The 18,275-nt window shown below is 40.1% G+C and overlaps 1 protein-coding gene across 1 annotated transcript; it reads right to left on the bottom strand.

Moving 5' to 3' along the window:
- Positions 1 to 14,652: 14,652 nt before the first annotated feature.
- vrtn (vertebrae development associated) lies at positions 14,653 to 17,605 on the bottom strand. Its single transcript, XM_072697453.1, has 2 exons — positions 17,577 to 17,605; positions 14,653 to 16,875 (listed from the first exon to the last, which is right to left on the bottom strand). Exon 2 carries the CDS (start codon positions 16,871 to 16,873, stop codon positions 14,819 to 14,821), a length of 2,055 nt encoding a protein of 684 aa, XP_072553554.1. The 5' UTR covers positions 16,874 to 16,875; positions 17,577 to 17,605; the 3' UTR covers positions 14,653 to 14,818.
- Positions 17,606 to 18,275: the final 670 nt, after the last annotated feature.

Here is an 18,275-nt window from a genome sequence, read left to right as displayed (position 1 = left end):
ATTACAAGAAATCAGGTGAACTGTTCGGGAAACTGAACAAATCTGTTCACAATTATGACTTAATTTGTCCAGCCTTAGCATTAGCTTCAGTTGACTTACCCTTGACTGCCTGTAGGAAAATGGGGTCTATCTCGTTTCCTGTTCTGGACGTATGGTTAGTATTCTTATTTTTAGTGTGGCGGTTTTCTGGAGAAGTCTGTGGCACTTTGAGAAGAATTGGGAGCCTCTAAATGCTGACAGATAAATTCAGAACAGCTGTTTAGTTTTGAATCTTTGTGTCACTGTCATTTTAAAGGGCAACAACATTTTGTGCTTAACCAAAGTTTATTGCTAACTTGCAAAGCTCCAGGTCATGGTTATGCAGGTGTAAGTATGGATGTGTAAGATGTGTAAGTGATTTGTACTAAGAGAAAACTTGAAATGGACTATAAGCAACCTTTAAATGTACCAGCCATATACCTTTTACACTGGAGCAATAATACAACTGTAAAAACATTCCAATTTTACTCGGATGCTGCTTTTAAAAATGCTTATTCTGAGATTCGAAATTAGAAAGAGAAAGAAAGACAGCAATAATCATGAAACAAGAATGCATGGTATCAAGAGTCTGATAGGTCTGATTGCACATTGAGGCCAAATGTTCTCTTAAAGGCCCCTCTACAATGGTAATAGCAAGAACATGGGGCATGAATGATAAGAGCATTTCTGATCGTTGCTCAGCCTAAAGCTTAAATATGAAGTGCGCTGGTTTCAAAGATCAGAGGCTCTTGAAAGCATGAGTTCAAATCAAAGTTTTGGGATTGGGATGGGGGTGCGGTTTGGGGGTGATTAATATGATGTTCCTCTCAAAGAGTACTTTTCCAGGCCGCAGAATGCCAAGTAGTTTAGCAACAAAGAAATTTTACATGTGGCTGCATGCTGTTATAGATGACGAAAGGAATTGGAAGTGACAAGACAAATTATGCGATAATTCAGCACAGACACAGGGCGATCCTTTGTTACACACATGCGTACACACACACACACAGCATGAGTGGCATGCCGTACGAACTGTCTGTGAAGAGTCACTCTCAGCCATGTGGTTAAAGATGTGAAATCAAATGCAAAGCGAGTTAAATTTGTGCTCCCAGGTGTGGCTACACTTCTGACAGACTCTGCAGAAGAGCACATTCGCTTTGTCGTGATTGATATCCAAAGCCTTTTTGACTGGGTAAAGAGGCAGCTCCCTGAAAATCTCCCCTCCATCTGTCCTTAACGTCTCCCCATGCTGCCACTCTGAGCCAAAGCTTAGACAGTACGAGTGAAGGTGGATTGAGAGCAGCATGGATGATGATCTGAACAGAACATAAATCTTTTTGAAAACATCAGAAACGCTTGTGTCAGAGCTGCGGCAGTGGATTCTTTGCTTTCATTTTACATAGAAAATGAACATGAAAAAAAGACTGAACAGAAAGATAGCATATAACTCTGAAATGAACCTGTTTAGAGCCTCTCTGTAGATGGTATCAGACACAAATTCAATTATTGCATGGATTGCTTGCCAGGAGATAGAACAACCATGTACGGTGAGAGTGTTTACAATCTGTGGTCTCTGCAGAAAAATTATTTTGGAAATCCAATCCAAGACAATGATCAAATTAATAAGCACACTTAATTATAAATCAAAGGCTGAACGTGCTTGTAGAAAGGCCAGCACAAAGACACATGACGCACTGCATACTATTTCAAACCTCAGAAGACAAGTGAAAGTATGTGTTATTTAGCAGTGAATCCAGTAACCATGATTCTAGGACTGCATAAACTATGCAAAGACAATGTTAGAGTGTCCAAAGTAAAATGAACACAACACAAAAGCCTTGTATAAAAGTGCTAACATTAACATCTAACGAATGGGTAACTAAATAGAGGTGTATTTTTACACACACTGAAAACACTGGAGGACTATCACATCATAAAGCTATACTCAAGACATAATTAATGCATAAAATGTGCACCATAACCTTAACACATAAAATGTGCACCATGCACACTGTAATGGCTTCTTATTCATAGACTTCTAAATTAATCTTTTGGTTATGACATAAATGGTCAGACAGTTTTACCAGAAGACTCTAAAGAAATAAGCGCAGTGCAGGATAAATTTAATCTTGAGACATCATGAGATGAGGAACAGTGCTAGCAAGTTAAAACTCAGACAGATATAATCTTTGGTGTACGCTCCATGTTAAGTCCAGGTCTGCAACATTGGGACTCTGGCAGATCCTACCGAACTTAGAGGCAGGGGGCAAATGCAATGCAACCTTCATACATACAGTAGCATGCAAACCACATCTGCTCAAAATGTCTGTTGCTGTGAATAGCTAAGAGAGTAATAAGATGAACTAAGATAAATGAGATGAAAAACGATAGAGATGAAAGATATTTTTTTAGCCCTTTAAGCAATACTAGTGTATTAATCTTGTTTTGTGCAGTTTTAGAGTGAAAAAAGGAAAGGAGCGCTCTACAAACCCAGGAGATTTGAGCTCTTAGATTGCTTTTACCAAGGTCTCAGATCTTAATTTGCTTGTTATGGCTATGTTGTTCACAATTATCATTAGGAATGGCCAGCTGATGCACATTTAAAAGTTTTATAGGTACTCTGACTCCTCATAACTTGTCCCAACAATCAACAACTACTGGCTCTCTAGTAGTTGTGTAACACTCTACTTAAATTAAAATAATTGATGCCCACAAAGCTGGAGAAGTCTATAAGAAGACAGCTAAATGTTTTCAGGTTTCCTCAGTTTGTAGTGTAATTAAGATAGCAGTAAACAGGAATGGTAAACCAGAACTATATGCCTTTTGCAAGAAAGAATGGGCGAAAATCCTCCTAACAAGAATTGAAAGACTCTCAGCTGCTACAAAAAGCATTTACAAGCTATGACACTTGCCAAAGGAGGTGTTTTTGCATACTAATTAGGGTGCCTAAACCTTTGCTTTGGGCCATTTTCCTTTTTGTTATGCTACTTTGAAACTGCTAAATATGTCTAGCACAAACAGTACAGTCATGAGAAAAAGGTAGGACAGTCCATTAAAACCTTTGTCTTTTTTGATATATTTAAACTTTATTTAAACTTAAGTCCAGTTTAATTTACATACAGTGCAACATACATTAACACAGGCCATCCTAGCAAGTTCAGTCCAACAACCACAAAATGCGTAAAGTCACGGGTAGCTTTTGCCACAGCTTAAGTCACAATACTGCATCTACCAAAAAAACAGGTCCAGTACCAGGATAGCTAAAACTATGTGGTTTGGACAAATGAAGCCAGAGTTAAATGTTCTGGACACAGTAACAGAGGACATGTTTGGCGTAAACCAGACCCAGTATTTGAGCACAAGAACCCATATCAACTGTGAAGCATGGAGGTGGAAATGTCATGGTTGCAGTAGGGCCTGGAGAGCTCTCCAACATACAATCCACTAGGAATTCTTTATTGTATTAGAGGACGCTTGAGGAAAGTTCACCCCATAAAGGTAACTACCTAACATTAAGTGATTAAGAATTAATATGTTGCTCCTGCATTAAGGCATGCATGAGCCATGCTTACTTCATGCATATTCATGGTGCCTGATAATGTATTACATCATTATGTAATTAATGATCTTTCATAAAATAATGCATGAATTAATCCCATGGATCCTTACACTCGTTAAGTGTTACCAGTGTCAGCCTAGGGTTAATGGGAGAAATGCAGTCATTCACACAGCTATATTCATTTCAGGAATTCCTGGACAGCTACTCGCTAATACAAAGAGGACATATGGAAAACAATACAAACCAAGTTGCAGCTTTGCCACATTTCATTTTGCTTCTCTCTGCAGGTGTCTGAGTCACATTGTGCTTAATGTCATGCTCTGTTTGACTACCTTCTCCAAAATAAGAGTGAAAGCATGTGAAACAGTCCGTTTGGCATGGCAGCTAGAGTGGCCTACCAGATTTCAAGGGTTGCCAGTCATGGCTCTGGTTTCACCACTGAATGAATCATGACCATAGTTTCTCAGCTGCCAATGCCAGAACGAGAGCAAGTAAACACATCTCAGCTCTGTTCTAGAACTTTTACGACACCATATAATGTACACTCACCATCCACTTTATTACACTCATTTGCCTCTTTATGAGGTCTGCCTACTTTATAGGACTACTATGTGGGTGGACAGTTACAGCTTGTAGACCATCTGTTGTCATGCGCAATTTACCAGCTACCCTCTATCCCAGAGGTTATGAATTCAAGTCCTGGGGGGCAGTGTCGAGTCCAGTTTCTATTTTTCTACTCAAACATTCTTGTTTCAGCTCAATTGTTCATCGCTGGGTTTAATAGGTGGGTTTGAAGAGGGAAATTACTAAACTGGGCCGGACTCCAGGACCAGAATTGATGGCACTTGTTCTACCACATTCATCACTGGTCAGTTTCTGGTCACAGGGCCATTGTTGTTCAGATGCTATTGGGTGGTGGAACATTCGCAACACAGCAGTGTGTGGTGTGTGGAGCTGATATGAATGTATTATAGGGGTGTTTTTACATCACCCTGCTGAAACATCCAGCTTAAGCTTGGTTTCAGATGGTCTAAGCTTGCCTTTGAATGTAAAGGTGGTTGAAAAGCTGCTCATCTAAGCAAAAACATTCCCTATACTGGTAAGACAGCTGGTTATCCAGCTCTTGACCAGCATAGCGTATATTGCTCTTGATGTTGATGGACTAGTTAGTTCAGCAGCATGACCAATTTGACCAAACTGATCATCAAGCTAATCTAATTTGGCTAGGCTGGTTGACCAGCCTGGTTGTGATGGGAACCAGCTTATATAAGTTGTCTAGCTTGGTCAAGTTGTTCATGCTGGCAGACCAGCTAAACCATCAAACAAAAAACATGACCCTATGATGGCCAATAACTACGCTGGTCAACCAGCTTAACCAGCTTGAGTTGGACAGGCAGCTTTTTTCAGCATTGCACTTTTCTGCTATATTCAGAGTAGGTTCACCATCTAAAAAAGAAAAAAGTGTGGCTCTGTGGTTAGAAACTGACTCTTGATAAAGGACTAAAGGATGACTAACACACCAGACCTACTAGGAGTTTTAATAAAGAGGCAGGTAATAATGTACTGTGAAGAGGTTTAGGCCACAGTCAAAGGAATTCCTAAATAACACTGACGTACATTCAGAAATGAGAAAGTGGTTACAGCTTATTAAAAAGCTAATTACTTGCCCCTAATGCAGGCCATACCATAAAAGAGGTAATTTCCATTTCTCCTCCCTGTCAGTGTTCTTCTTCTTCTTTTTTTTGCATGCAAAATCTCACGGCTAGTCTTTGTGCTCCTCTTTCTGCAGACAATAGAAGACTGCACAGAGAGAGCGGTCAGCAGTCACTGTCTTTTTAATCACAGAGGAACGCAGCCATTATGTGGCAGAGGTGCTAAACAGCGTTCCACAGTGGAAGTCATTTGGCCATTACCAGCGGTGCGCTTCAATTAGAGAGGTGGAGCTGCTAATGAGCTCTTCTTATTACAGAGAAAACAACAACAGAGCATTAGCATGCTGCTGCCATCAAACGTCTACATCTTTCTTTCATTCGCTCTCTATTTTTCACTTGTACTCTCTGCCTCTTTCACTCATTTTCATACTAATTACCTTTTTATCTTTCTCCAGCTATTGGACTTTCTCTTCGTCTCTCTTTTCTCCTTCTATTCCTTTCCCCCTCCTTTTCCTTTCACTCTCTTTCCTTCACTATATTTCTCTTTATCTCTTTCTCTATTTCACTTTCTCTCTCCCTCTATGGGCCTGTTTACACCTAGCATTAACATGTGTTTTGAATCTGGATAGTATCTGGATCTATTTTGACCAGTTTACAATTTACAAGATTCTGTTTACACTTGTCATTAAAATGCGTCTCCAGTATGACCAGACGAGATACAGTTTTACCTTCCGCCAAAAAAAAAACACCAACATGTAGACATTTCCTTTTTACTTTCAGTAATCAACACTTTCTCATCAAAAATATCCTGCTCCAGGAGACGTTTCTCACATTCCAGTAATGGCTCTGCCAGAAAATGTGACAGACTATTTAAACAGCATGGGAGCAAACTCTGTAAAATTGCTTTCATCTACTGGTAAATAAGCATGAGCATGAGCATGCACACACACACAACAAGAGGGAGAGAGAAGCCAATATCCTCCGTAATTATTACTTGCCTTACCGTTTTCTTCCAACAGGCCTTTTCTGCTTGCTTGACAGAATCTGACCACAGAAAACATATTCCCACATACCATGCTGCCCGCTGTCCTGCTCTGGGGCCTCGCACTGACTCATCCTCACCTCACTGCATGACTGTGCTTGTGCCTATTTATCTGCATGGACTTTATCATCTCACTCAAGTTTTCATCTTCTATGATTTGATGGCACATTTGCCATTTTCTCTTAATCCAGTATTGTTATTTATCTGGTGTCAACCAGAGGAGTGTCGAACCTTTTGAGTCTTGGTTCCTCGGAAGAAATCTTGAATGATCTGAGGAAGTTCTTCCCTGATGCTGTTGATGCTGATGCCGGATCTATGTAAAGCTGCTTTGTGACATTTGTTGTGAAAAGCGCAATCGAAATAAATCTGAATTGAACTGAATTGAATTCCGTTTACACTTTCTTCCTCCTCTCTTCTCTCTCTCATCATTCTCTTGCATTTCATTTATCCCTCTACATCACCCTCTCATTCTTTCTTCCCCTCCCTATACCACTCTTTCTCTTTTCACTCTAACTTTATCTCCATCGCCCGTCGTTTTCTCTCTCTATCATGCTCGGCACCACATCCCCTTTAGGGGGCTTTGCTGTTTCTCTGTTTTTCTTTTCACAGGAATTCTTTGAACACTTCGAAAACAATATTTACGCTTTGTTTCACCATCCAAGTGAGTGTGTAATTAATGCAGCAGCAATAAGGAAGCCTGTCGAGCTGCTGAGCTGCTCCCAGGGTAAAGCTGAGAACAGATTTGCTATCAGATGGGTGTAGACCAGTGATTTCTAGGATCAGTGATTTAAAGTAACATGAACAACAGTTGACACCAATGTCACAGAATTATAAAAATGTATATCAATTTAAATAAAATCTACACACATACACACACGCACACACAGTCACAGAGCATGCCTTGTGTATGGTAATTGTAAAGTAGATTGCAGAAAATAAGCAGAAGCACAGCAGCATGCCTAATCTACTGCAAGTATGTGTTTTATTAGCCAGAGCTGACTGATCAACCTAAACAAATTAAAGCAGCAATTGCAAGCAGGGGGCTAATCCACATGCTTAACTGTTTGCTATAGTCTCATTCAATAAGAAAGAGCTGTGGAACTGAATCAGTGGCATGGAGTCTAAGCACCTCTGGTCAAAACAGGGATAAGGTTACAGTTGGAAAATTCTTTTCAACATTTTTGAGCAAGATAAGTGTACTATTTAGAGTGAAAAAAGGAAATGAGAACCATCATTTTAATATTCAGCCACCCCAAAGGATTTAGGTTGAAGCACACAATAGATTCTAATAAAGTCCTCTACAAATCAGCTTAATGTACGCACCAATGTTCAAAGAACCACCATTTCTGTCTAAATATATATACGTTTTGCTGCGTTTTGTCGAGGCTGAAGGCAGCCCTGGCTTTGTTCTGATTAGCTGCCCTGTATTGTTCTTAGTGCCTAGTTGAAAAAGCACTCTGAAACACTGCTTATAACAGCGGTGTCCAATTTTATCCACAGAGGGCCGGTGTAGCTGCAGGTTTTCATTCCATACAAGCTGGAGAACACCTGACTCCTCTTGTTTAATCAGTTGGTCTCTCAGCGTTTAAACAGTCAAGGAGTGCGGGAATGAAAACCTATACAGGGGCTTAACTGCTAAAAGAAGCATTTATGTAAAGCACTGTTTTTCACATCGCAAAAACAATACTTTTATCAAGGGCTCTGAGCATAATTAGCCTTTAAGGTCAAGGGCTTGTTCACAGTCATGATATAAAAGATTCTGTTTCAGGTTCTGTAAAGTTCAAAGATTTATAAATACTATAAATGACTCCTCAAACCTTGTTCCACCAACCATCAGCTATAGGCTCCTCTAGCAGCTCTAGCCAATGATAAGGTATTAAACTGTGCTGCACTCTATTGTTTTCTGGCTGATCCTCCACAAAATCATAGTCTGCACATTCCATTTGCACTACAATCTCAATCAAAGCTCAGTCTGTCTGATTTCTTTATGTATTGTCTGCATTGGGTTGTACTGTCTGTATGCACTTGTGTTTCTGTCTGCACTGTGTTGTGTGTTGTGTCTGGAGGAATGTTGTTTTGTTTCACTGTGTACTCTGTATATAGTTGAAATGACAATAAAGCCTCCTGACTTGACTTGAAGTGCTTTTCTAAACAGGAATGGTGGTGGGATCTTACTAGAAAATGTTGGGCTTTATGTTTTCAAAGAAACATCTAAACAAGCTTTTCAACTGGTGAAGTTATAATAGAACATTTTGGCTGCAGTGAGCAACAGAATAAAGGGTGTAAAATGTCATGAAAAGAACACCTCTCCAAGCATTAAACACAAGGGTGGATTAATAATGCTATTGGCTTGTGTTGTAGCCAGTGCAATGGGCAGCCTGCAAGGAAGAATAGCGAGAATCCTCCCAGCAAGAACTGAAAGATTCTTTGTTGGCTACAAAAAAGGTTCATCAGATTTTATACGTGCAAAAGTGGCTGTTACTAAGTACTGAACTAAGTACTGCTACTAAGTGCTTGAACTTTTGCTTCTTCAGGCCCTTTTTCTTTGTTGTTATTTTAAAAGGCTAAAAGATAAAATACTATAAAATATTGATATTAAAATAATTTAATATAAATTAATAGTTTATATTGATATCTTCTGATTTTTAATTTATTAAATAAATAAATAAATACAATATTTTAATAAAAAACAATTACATTAAATAAAATAAAATTATTTTCCTTAAAACAGATTACACAAAAAATAGTCCACCTGTCATCTTTAACTTTGTGCCTTTTTGAAAACAGGACATCTTTTGCTCATTTAACTATTCAACATAACATGCATTTGTTTACATTGTAAAACATTTTTACATTTTACATTTTGTTGCTCACACAGCTTGTATAATCTCTATAGAAATGGACTGCCAGGAGCATGGGACATTCTAAACACCCTTAGCTTCACATAAGCCTAAAGTCTATAAAGCAGTTTATAAAGTATAAAGCAGTGGAACGTTGTTCTCTGGAGTGATGGAGCTTCCTTTGGCATGTGTTGGAGCATGGTGTTTGTGATCCAAGACTAACCAACATTGGTACCTAACTTAACTAATGCTCTTGCGACTGAATGCAATCAAATCCTCATAGTAATGTCCCTATATCTAGTGCAATGTCTTTCCTGAACAGTACAGGCTGAGTAAATGGTGAACAAACTCTCTATCAATACCCGTGTATCCAGGGGAACCATTGGATAGGCAGTTGTGTAGAGGTGTAAAGGTCTGGACATGTATAGTGTACTGAAGTGTTTTGCTAAAAGGTACCTAGTCATGCTTTCTGACAACTAGAGTTGAGAGAGTGCTGGGTTAATGTTAATGCCGGGTCAGTATGGCACTGATTCAGCTATTTGGATTTTAAAAGGAGTAATCGCCCTGATTATAATCCTTTGTATTTTTTAATGTGTTGTGTACAACTGACCAAAGCAATAAAAACACAAATGGCTCAAAATCCAGTATTTGTGTGGTAAAACTGACAAAAAGGCAAGCTAAAACACTGGATTTCTGTACATTCTATCATATTATCTACCTGCATTTTATTTTTTAATTTTTTTCAATAAAGTGGCTTGATGTAGAAGGAAAAATGCATTGTTACATTTTCAAAACATAATGTTCGTTAGCGTGAAAAGTAGCGGTTAATTCTGAGTGTATTGTTTTTGTGATGAGAAAAACTTTCAGCAGTTAAGCCCCTGTATAGGTTTTCAGTCCCGCACTCCTTGACTGTTTGAACACTGAGAGACCAACTGATTAAACAAGAGGAGTCAGGTGTTCTCCAGCTTGTATGGAATGAAAACCTGCAGCTACACCGGCCCTCTGTGGATAAAATTGGACACCGCTGTTATAAGCAGTGTTTCAGAGTGCTTTTTCAACTAGGCACTAAGAACAATACAGGGCAGTTAATCAGAACAAAGCCAGGGCTGCTTTCATCCTTGACAAAACGCAGCAAAACGTATGTATTAAGACAGAAATGGTGGTTCTTTGAACACTGGTGCGTACATTAAGCTGATTTGTAGAGGACTTTATTAGAATCTATTGTGTGCTCTGCTTTTTGTTGCTGATTGGGTAACACTGCTGACACGCCCAACCAGAGAAAACCAGAGAAAACGTACCTCAGATCCCGTTAAGCACAGTTTCACACTGTTTCAACAGGGCATGTCGTTCAACCCGGACACCCTAGATAAATGCTTTGAGACTGAATGTGCCCCAGTTTACATGTATTAGTCTTAAAGGCACAGTACGCAACCCATGCTGTTTACTGCTAATGGATAAAGAGAGGTTAAGAAATGGTCGTGTAAACATTGGCTTTTATTTACTTTTACTGTTTTTGTCACATGAATCTATAGCAACAAGAAAAACACAGCATATGAATAAAGCAGTGGTTTTACTGTATATCATTATGCACCATTTCAATTGGTCTGTCCTTTTGCACAAGGTAAAGGACGGCTGATGCTATCATATAGTGTCAAAAAACAGTGTTGGGGGGGGGGGGGTGAATAGAAGTGCTTGGCATTACTGCATGGTATGCATTCACACAGTATAACAGTATATCATTCTCAGCAGGTCAGACCAGCCGAGTTTCCCAAGAGCAGAAGATCCAGTCGAGGGAATTAGGATATGATGCGACCTGACAGCAGTGACATACAGGTAGCGTGTGTGACTGGTGAAGGCTGGTAGACATGCATACAGTTACACACTAGCACAGTCATTAAAATCACACATATGAGTGCACGTACACATACACACACACACACTCTCACACATGCAGGGAAAAATATCAAACCAGAGCAGCAAGAAAGAAAAGAAAGAAACCAACTGCAGCAGACAAAGAAAAACAATGGAAATGAGATGCAGACATAAACACAGACTGAGAATAGGCTGCCTCATTTGAATACACACATGCTTTGTCAAGAGCCCCCCTGACTCACAGACTGCGAAGGTGTGTGTTTATCATGACCTCTCACAATACAGGGTTAGAGTATGGCTGCACACGCCTACAAATACAAAAGGTGCCAGAATGCATTTCTTGACATTGAAGAACAGTGTTTGCCTTTTTAAAGAAACTTTAGATGGTTCTTCAAGGAATCATCAGCTCCACTTACCATATAGGAGCACCCCTGCAGCACTGCTGTGTCTGATCCACTCCTACCAGCACAACACACACTAACACAATGCTGAGAATGACCCACCACTCAAATAATACCTGCTCTGTGGTGGTCCTGTGAGCTCCTGATCACTGGAGAACAGGGTGAAAGCAGGCTAAGAGTACTATTCTGATATGACTGTGTATATGTGTTATGCCTCCGTCTCCTAAGTCATTTTCTTGTTTGGCGTTACTGAAAAGTGATACCAAAAGCAAAAGAAATCTGTACAAATTATCAACAGATGATCTAGACTGCCAGTAACAATGGAATACAGTTCAGAAGGTGTCGTTAGAATAGTGTACTACTGCCACCTAGTGCCTCCATAGGCAAGTATACGTGACCCTGTTAAGCCAGGCACCACACATTGGCCCTAGAACACCTGTTTAAATCATAAGGTAACGGCTAAGCAATGAATTTGATGAGTTAGAGAAGAAACCCACAAACACATACACCCTCGGGTTAAAAATACTTTTTCTGGTGTAAATGTGGCCCAGTTCCCCTGCAACATCAAATAAACACAAGCGTTTCAGACCTCAACTCTGTACAATTCAATTTCTCAGCGTGTTTTCATAATAGACAAGCTGAACTCGGTTACTGGGGTGATATGTTTGAATGTTTAGTTAGAAAGCAAATCGTATGATTGTTCTGTCTTGACTTCAGCCGTTCTCAGAATTGCTCAGATGTAAACATAGTAAAAATGGTCACAATTCACAATGGAGAAATGTTCTTTATGGTGGTGATGATAGGAACCAGGTGTCTACCTGCAATGTCAACAGTGCAAATGTAGCCAATCTGCCTTGCAATGGCCTGGATGTTCGTTTTTCTGGCTTTGCAAAAATTATATTTCTAACTATTCTAACTATTTTCAAGAGTCTCTCATCAGATGCCAGGTAGTGTATTTCTAAGCATTTCATGTAATAACTTCCTGCGGTGCAGCTTTTAGAGCAGGGGTTCACAGTTTTGCAGTTCCTATACTCAGATACACCCAACAAACCTGGCAGTTCACAGATGAGCTGAATGAGGTGTGTTGAGCATGGAAATCACTAAACTATGCTGGAGTTGGGTACTTGGAGGCATTAAGGCAACTGAGAAAGTTCTCTGAAACTACTCTGGTTCTTATGACAGATTAGATCTTAGTGTTATGTGGAAGTATTTGTTTGTACCTTGAGACAGATAAGTACCTCTACAGTACCTTTCTTTTCTGATAGTGTTACAGAGTTGGGCTATTAAATCTGGCCCTGAGAACCACTGCACAGTCTTGGTTATACACAGACAACAGGTATTTTCAAGCCAATTTGTTTAAAAAAAAAAAAAGGATTTATGTACGCTCTGATTTTGCCATTAAGAATTTTTCTTTCTTTTTCGCTCATCATTTACACAATGTAAAAATATTATCTTTAACTTTATGACATCGGAGTCCCATTTATGTGAAGCAAATTCAGGGAAACAAAAATAATAATAACCCAATTATGATAATGCCTCTCTACCTGAAAGCTTTTTGTGTAATCCATCATTTGTTTGTAGCAGTTCTATAACATCTCATTATTTTCCAGAAAGGTCGCGGGTGTCTTTCAGACGTCTCAGCTATGCATAATTGAGGACAAATTCAGAAGCGACTCCCAGATGCATCTTTGTTTTTCCACAGATATTTGGCATCCTTGAAAGACTGCCTTACTTTAGCGCTCCGAGACTCCTGACTGTGGTATGCTAATCCTTGAAGGCTTCCATGCCCACCTGCCAGCGCTCATTATTTTCATGCTATTTTCAGGCAAACAAATATACAGTAAGGCTACGCTGAAACCTCGGCCAAAAGCATTTCAGAAAAACAAATGAGGGAGATTTTTTCCCTGTCAGTCACGGTTATGATGAGAAAGCACGCTGTCATGCTCTGCAATAAACATTTGCTGAGCCCAGTCATCTCAAGGCCGATTACACTCTGAGACATTTACCAAGCTTCCACTATGTCTTTACCTGCTTGACAAGATTGTTCTGATAAATTGAGCTTGTTGCATCCATGCACAGTTTTGTTATCTTTATTAAAAAAAGAAAAGTGGGATAGGGGAAATATCCCATTCTTTTTTTTAATTGATGCAAAGCCATATAAAGTAAAAAACTGGAAGTACATCCACTTCTATTAGCATCCCAATTTTATCATTAACACTACTATACTAACACTAGTATTTTAAGTGGTTAAGCTAACAGATCAGCAATATACAGTTCCCAACAGCCAGGCCTGCTCATCACATTTGAACTGAAGACATAAATCAGAAGCACTGAAGCACAAAATGAGTTGAGTACATGATTTATTTCCTGCATCACAACAGTAGACACTCGTTTGACCTTGCTTTAGACAGGAAATGTGTTCCATGTAACAACAAAAAAAAGACGTCCTCAGCTGCATTGTAGACTTTTAAATAAAGACTGTAATAGCCATTGAGACACTTTCTGGGTCTAAAATGGTCACCCAAAATAAAAAATAAATCTAAATAGGTAGTATAATGCCTAAAAAGCTACACAGAGAACCTTATATCCAACTTAAGTGTATAAGAGTACAGAAAGCAGTTGGCTGTCCATTTACAACTGAGAAGCAGCATATATTTATATATAAAAAAAAAAGGTTAGCAGCTGTACTGTAATACAAAAGTGAACATGTGACTGTGCAAAACTGCATCTAACACCCTTACTCCGAGGAGTTTATTTTGTACCTTGTACCAAGTAAATTCATTCAAAAAAAAGTGAGAACATTCAATAAATCAATACAAAAATATATATGTGTAACAAAAATCCAGCAGTGTAAACAGTCCAAACATGAAATATACAAGTCACAGATCTGAAAAAAAAAAAAACAAACAAACAAAAAAAAAAGTCAAAAACAATTTCTTTCGATGATTGTTGATTATGAAAGGATGTGATAAAATAATACACTGATAATTAAAAAGAAAAATTATTTAAAAATTAAGACATTGAAGTAATGTAACCCACAAATGATTGGTGGTCAATTTAAAATGTAAACCAAAAGGGACAACACTGAACAAAGAGTCATTTGAAACCCTGATATATGTGGCTTTGAACTGCCTTTTGCCTGAGGGCCATCAGGACTTGATTGGCATGTAAAGACTGTCTGATTCCACACACATGCAAATGTCCTTGAGCTGGAACCAAGTGGTCAAGAAAACCTGAAAAGAACACAATTAAGATGCATGAACTGCAATTACACTATGTTGGGAGTCACCTGGATGCCAGACTCAAGTCACACAGGATGTGTGTTGATGATAAATGTTCAGCTATTGATAAGAAGTGTTCAGCTACCACTGTTAAGTGTGGGCGTGTGATAAGCAGGCAGCTTTACTAAGTGAAAGCAATTCCCGTCAAGGCGTTCAGCCATGAACTAATGGCACGCCATGATGCAGTGCCCTTTTCCACATGTAATACGTGGAGCGTGGAGTGAGAGGGAAGTAGGATCTGAACTCTTTGAAAGTAGGGAAAGACTTTTCTTCAAAGCGCTGCTGCAGGAACAGTTTAGCCTTGGCCTTGAAATTGGCTAATGCCACAACATCCATCACAAACATTTGTTCATTGCTGGTCTTGTCAGACAGATGGAATTCAGGCAGGGTGAATTCAGTGGGGCTGACTGCCTGCCTATTTAGGTAATCCAGGGTTCCATCAAAAGGAAACCGGGATGGGCTTCCCACCCGTTTTAACAGATCTGCAGCACTTACATCCTCTCTTTTAGGCTCATATGTCTCAAAACCCAGTTCAGGCTTTTTCTGAGCTTTATTGTTGAGGGAATGTCTCCAAAGCCAGTAGTAAGAAGAGGAGATGAAGGGAAACTTGAGCTTAAATTTGAACAGTGACATCTTTGAGTTCTGAACATATGCTTTGGCTTCCTCTCTTAGTTTTTTCTTCTGCAGGTAGATCAGCTTGAGACTCTTTTGACTGCGTCTGGAGATCCTGACTCTGGGGGTTACCCTGCGGCTCTCTAGCAAAGCTGGCGACAGCTTCTCCTTGGGACTCTGAGTTTTGTCTGCATCTGAACTTTCTTCATCATTCCCCGAGAGATCTTTGAAAGGTGTGAACAACATGGCTTCCCTCCTCCAGTTGTAATATGTGGATCTAGAGATTCCTGGAAATCTTCTTTTGAAGATTCGGTAGGGGAATGAGGTGTTTGTGGCAATGCAATTTTGAAGGCTTTTCTTTGCTTCCTGCATCAGGGCCACATTCTGAGCCCGATCTCCCTCTAGTTTCTCAGACTTGAGGGCTTGCATGCTGGCAAAGGTTTCCTGACTGGGCTGTTTCTTGATCTCTGGAGATGACCAGTAGTCTTGTTCAATGCTATCTCCTGGGCTCAGCTCTCCAGTTGAGCCTCCAGAAGCGATACTGCCAGTGGACATGAGTTCATGTTTCCAGGCGTAGTATGTAGATCTGGAGATTTCTGGAAAGAACTCCCTAAACTGGTGCTGTGGTATGAGCTTCCCTTCCTTGTAGCAGGCCTGAAAGAAGTGTTTGGCCTCATATCTGGCGACTGACTTCTTGTGGTACTCTGTGCTTTGCCTCCTCCAACGATAGAAGGTGCTTTTTGTGATGTTGAACTTGTCTTTGAGAGTGGAGTAAGACAACTGCAAGTCCTGACTTGGTAAATCTTGGGGCTTTACAGACGGCAACCGCTGTTCGCTACTGGGGCTTCCAATCTTGAGGTCACTGGCATGAATTAGGGCAACAAAGTTGTGGGGTTTGAATATGGAGCCTGCTTCCAACTCACCTGACCACATAATATGGAGGGTGAATGGCTCATTATCCATTGGGCATGTTCTGGGGCGAATGAGACGATTAAAATACGGCCTGATCTTCGGATTATACATGGGGTAAATGGAGTATATGTTGCACTGGAGGACAGAAGACAGTGCGTAGACATGCCACATGTTCGCAAAAGAGCCGGGAAAACATGAAGCCTTGACATCTGCATCAAAGATTGCTTCTAGCACCTGCATAGGAAGCTTGAGCATGTCCTGGGATTCCTCGGCGCAGAGGGAAAATCTGGCCGCCTGCAGCATCACCTTCGAGTCGATCATGCCGCAAAGGTAGTACTGCTTCCATAGCAGCATTTCCACCACTGTCCTCACTTGCAGCTCCAAGCTCAGGCTTGTGGAGCCCACCAGTAGCATGCTGGCAGCATCAAACAGCAGGTTGCCCTCCCCTTTGCAGACCAGAGGAAGCAATCCAGCTGGTGCATCAGCTGGGTACAGTCTGTGAGCCACTCCATCAACACCCATCCACGAGGAGATCTCTGTGCAAAGCGCTACAGGGAGATGGAAGGGGGCGAGGACCTGCTCCACTTCCAGAGCCACTTTAATCAGAACATCCAAGCCCATAGACTCAGTGGCCTCCTGAAGCTCCCCCAGCATGGAGAGGACCACCTCCTTCCTCGGAATCATGCCTACAGCGAAAGGATTACACAAAAGTCAATTTTATAACCTTTAAATTTATGAAAAGCATTTAAAACAGGGCTTCAGTCTGCTCAAAATAGGTGCTAGAAACTAGAGTTGTGCAAGTTGGCAAATAATTTAACACTAATGTTGAATACTAAACAGTGCATTTGGCAAAGTTAATACAGTACAAAGGTGCAAATTTGCCTGTGTTTAATCCTATGACTATTCAGTGTTCAGGTAATGTGTGTTTTTCTATTCATCGATACTAAAATTCTGTTATCATGACAATCCAGAAAAAAAGGAGGGAGACCAACAGGACAAAAATTACATTCTATAGGCTATTTTAATAACAAAAGTAGGTGTATGTACTAGCAAACACTGGACAGTTAGCCTACCAACACAGCTTCTCCAAAACCGTTGAAGTACTGCTGGCGGTGCTTTTACACGCTCCTCCAAATAGTAGCACGTTAAAGCTCAGGTGAATGAATGCAACGTTTAGTTACAGTACAAAAAAACGTTGCTTAAACCCGTGTTGTGCATGTTGTGTTGGCTAAGGCTACAGTTAAACTGAATTACCCCTCTCCTCTTGCTCTACAGACGTGCCTACATTTGCGCTACGAGTTCCTACAAAGCTAAAACTTCCTCAATAGTTCCTTCATACATTCATTTACTCTTAAATCTGCCCAACCATATTTCACAGATCTCTTACCTGAAGCAAAAGTGGATCCTGTTCCAAAGGTGAGAGTCTCCTTTATTCACCGGACAGCAGCAGCCCTGAGCAGCCCTGTGGAGTCGTGTGTGTGTGTGTGTATGTGTGTGGGGGATTTAGTCCATTGCGTGCAGCTTTGGCAGTGTGCTCCAAACAGGCAAGGCACAGACAGCGACCCGGGTCCGAGTCGTGGACATTTGAAATGATAAGTACCTCCTCCAGGAAATTGTCAATCGCCCGGCCTGGTTTTGTGTGTGCAGTTTGTGAACACACTCTCTCACCACTCCCACCGCCGCGCTGTGTGCGACCACTTCAGCAGTAGTTGTTAACAAAAGCCCCCCGTTTAACACCAATGTGAGGCACACACGGTCAAGAAACAGCTAAAAAAAAAAGGTCAAATGTTTTTTGTTGTTTATTGTTGTTGTTGTTTTTTATTCTGAGCTCATTCCCTGACTTCTCAATTAAAATGTATGAAAAGATCCTATTTGACTTTTAATTCTTCCTACATTAGATCAGCATGAGCTACTGTCTTAAACAGGCCTACAAATCACAAATCAAATGAAATCAAAATCTATCATCTATCATGCAGTCATATATGGCACAACTAGCCTTGAACACTGTCACATGACAAAAAAGAGAATATATATATATATATATATATATATATATATATATATATATATATATATATATATATAT

This window comes from Salminus brasiliensis, chromosome 1 (assembly GCF_030463535.1).
Source record: "Salminus brasiliensis chromosome 1, fSalBra1.hap2, whole genome shotgun sequence".
Taxonomy (NCBI): Eukaryota; Metazoa; Chordata; class Actinopteri; order Characiformes; family Bryconidae; genus Salminus; species Salminus brasiliensis.
The sequence above is the reverse complement of the archived record's forward strand: the minus strand, read 5'-3'. Positions and strand labels throughout refer to the sequence as shown.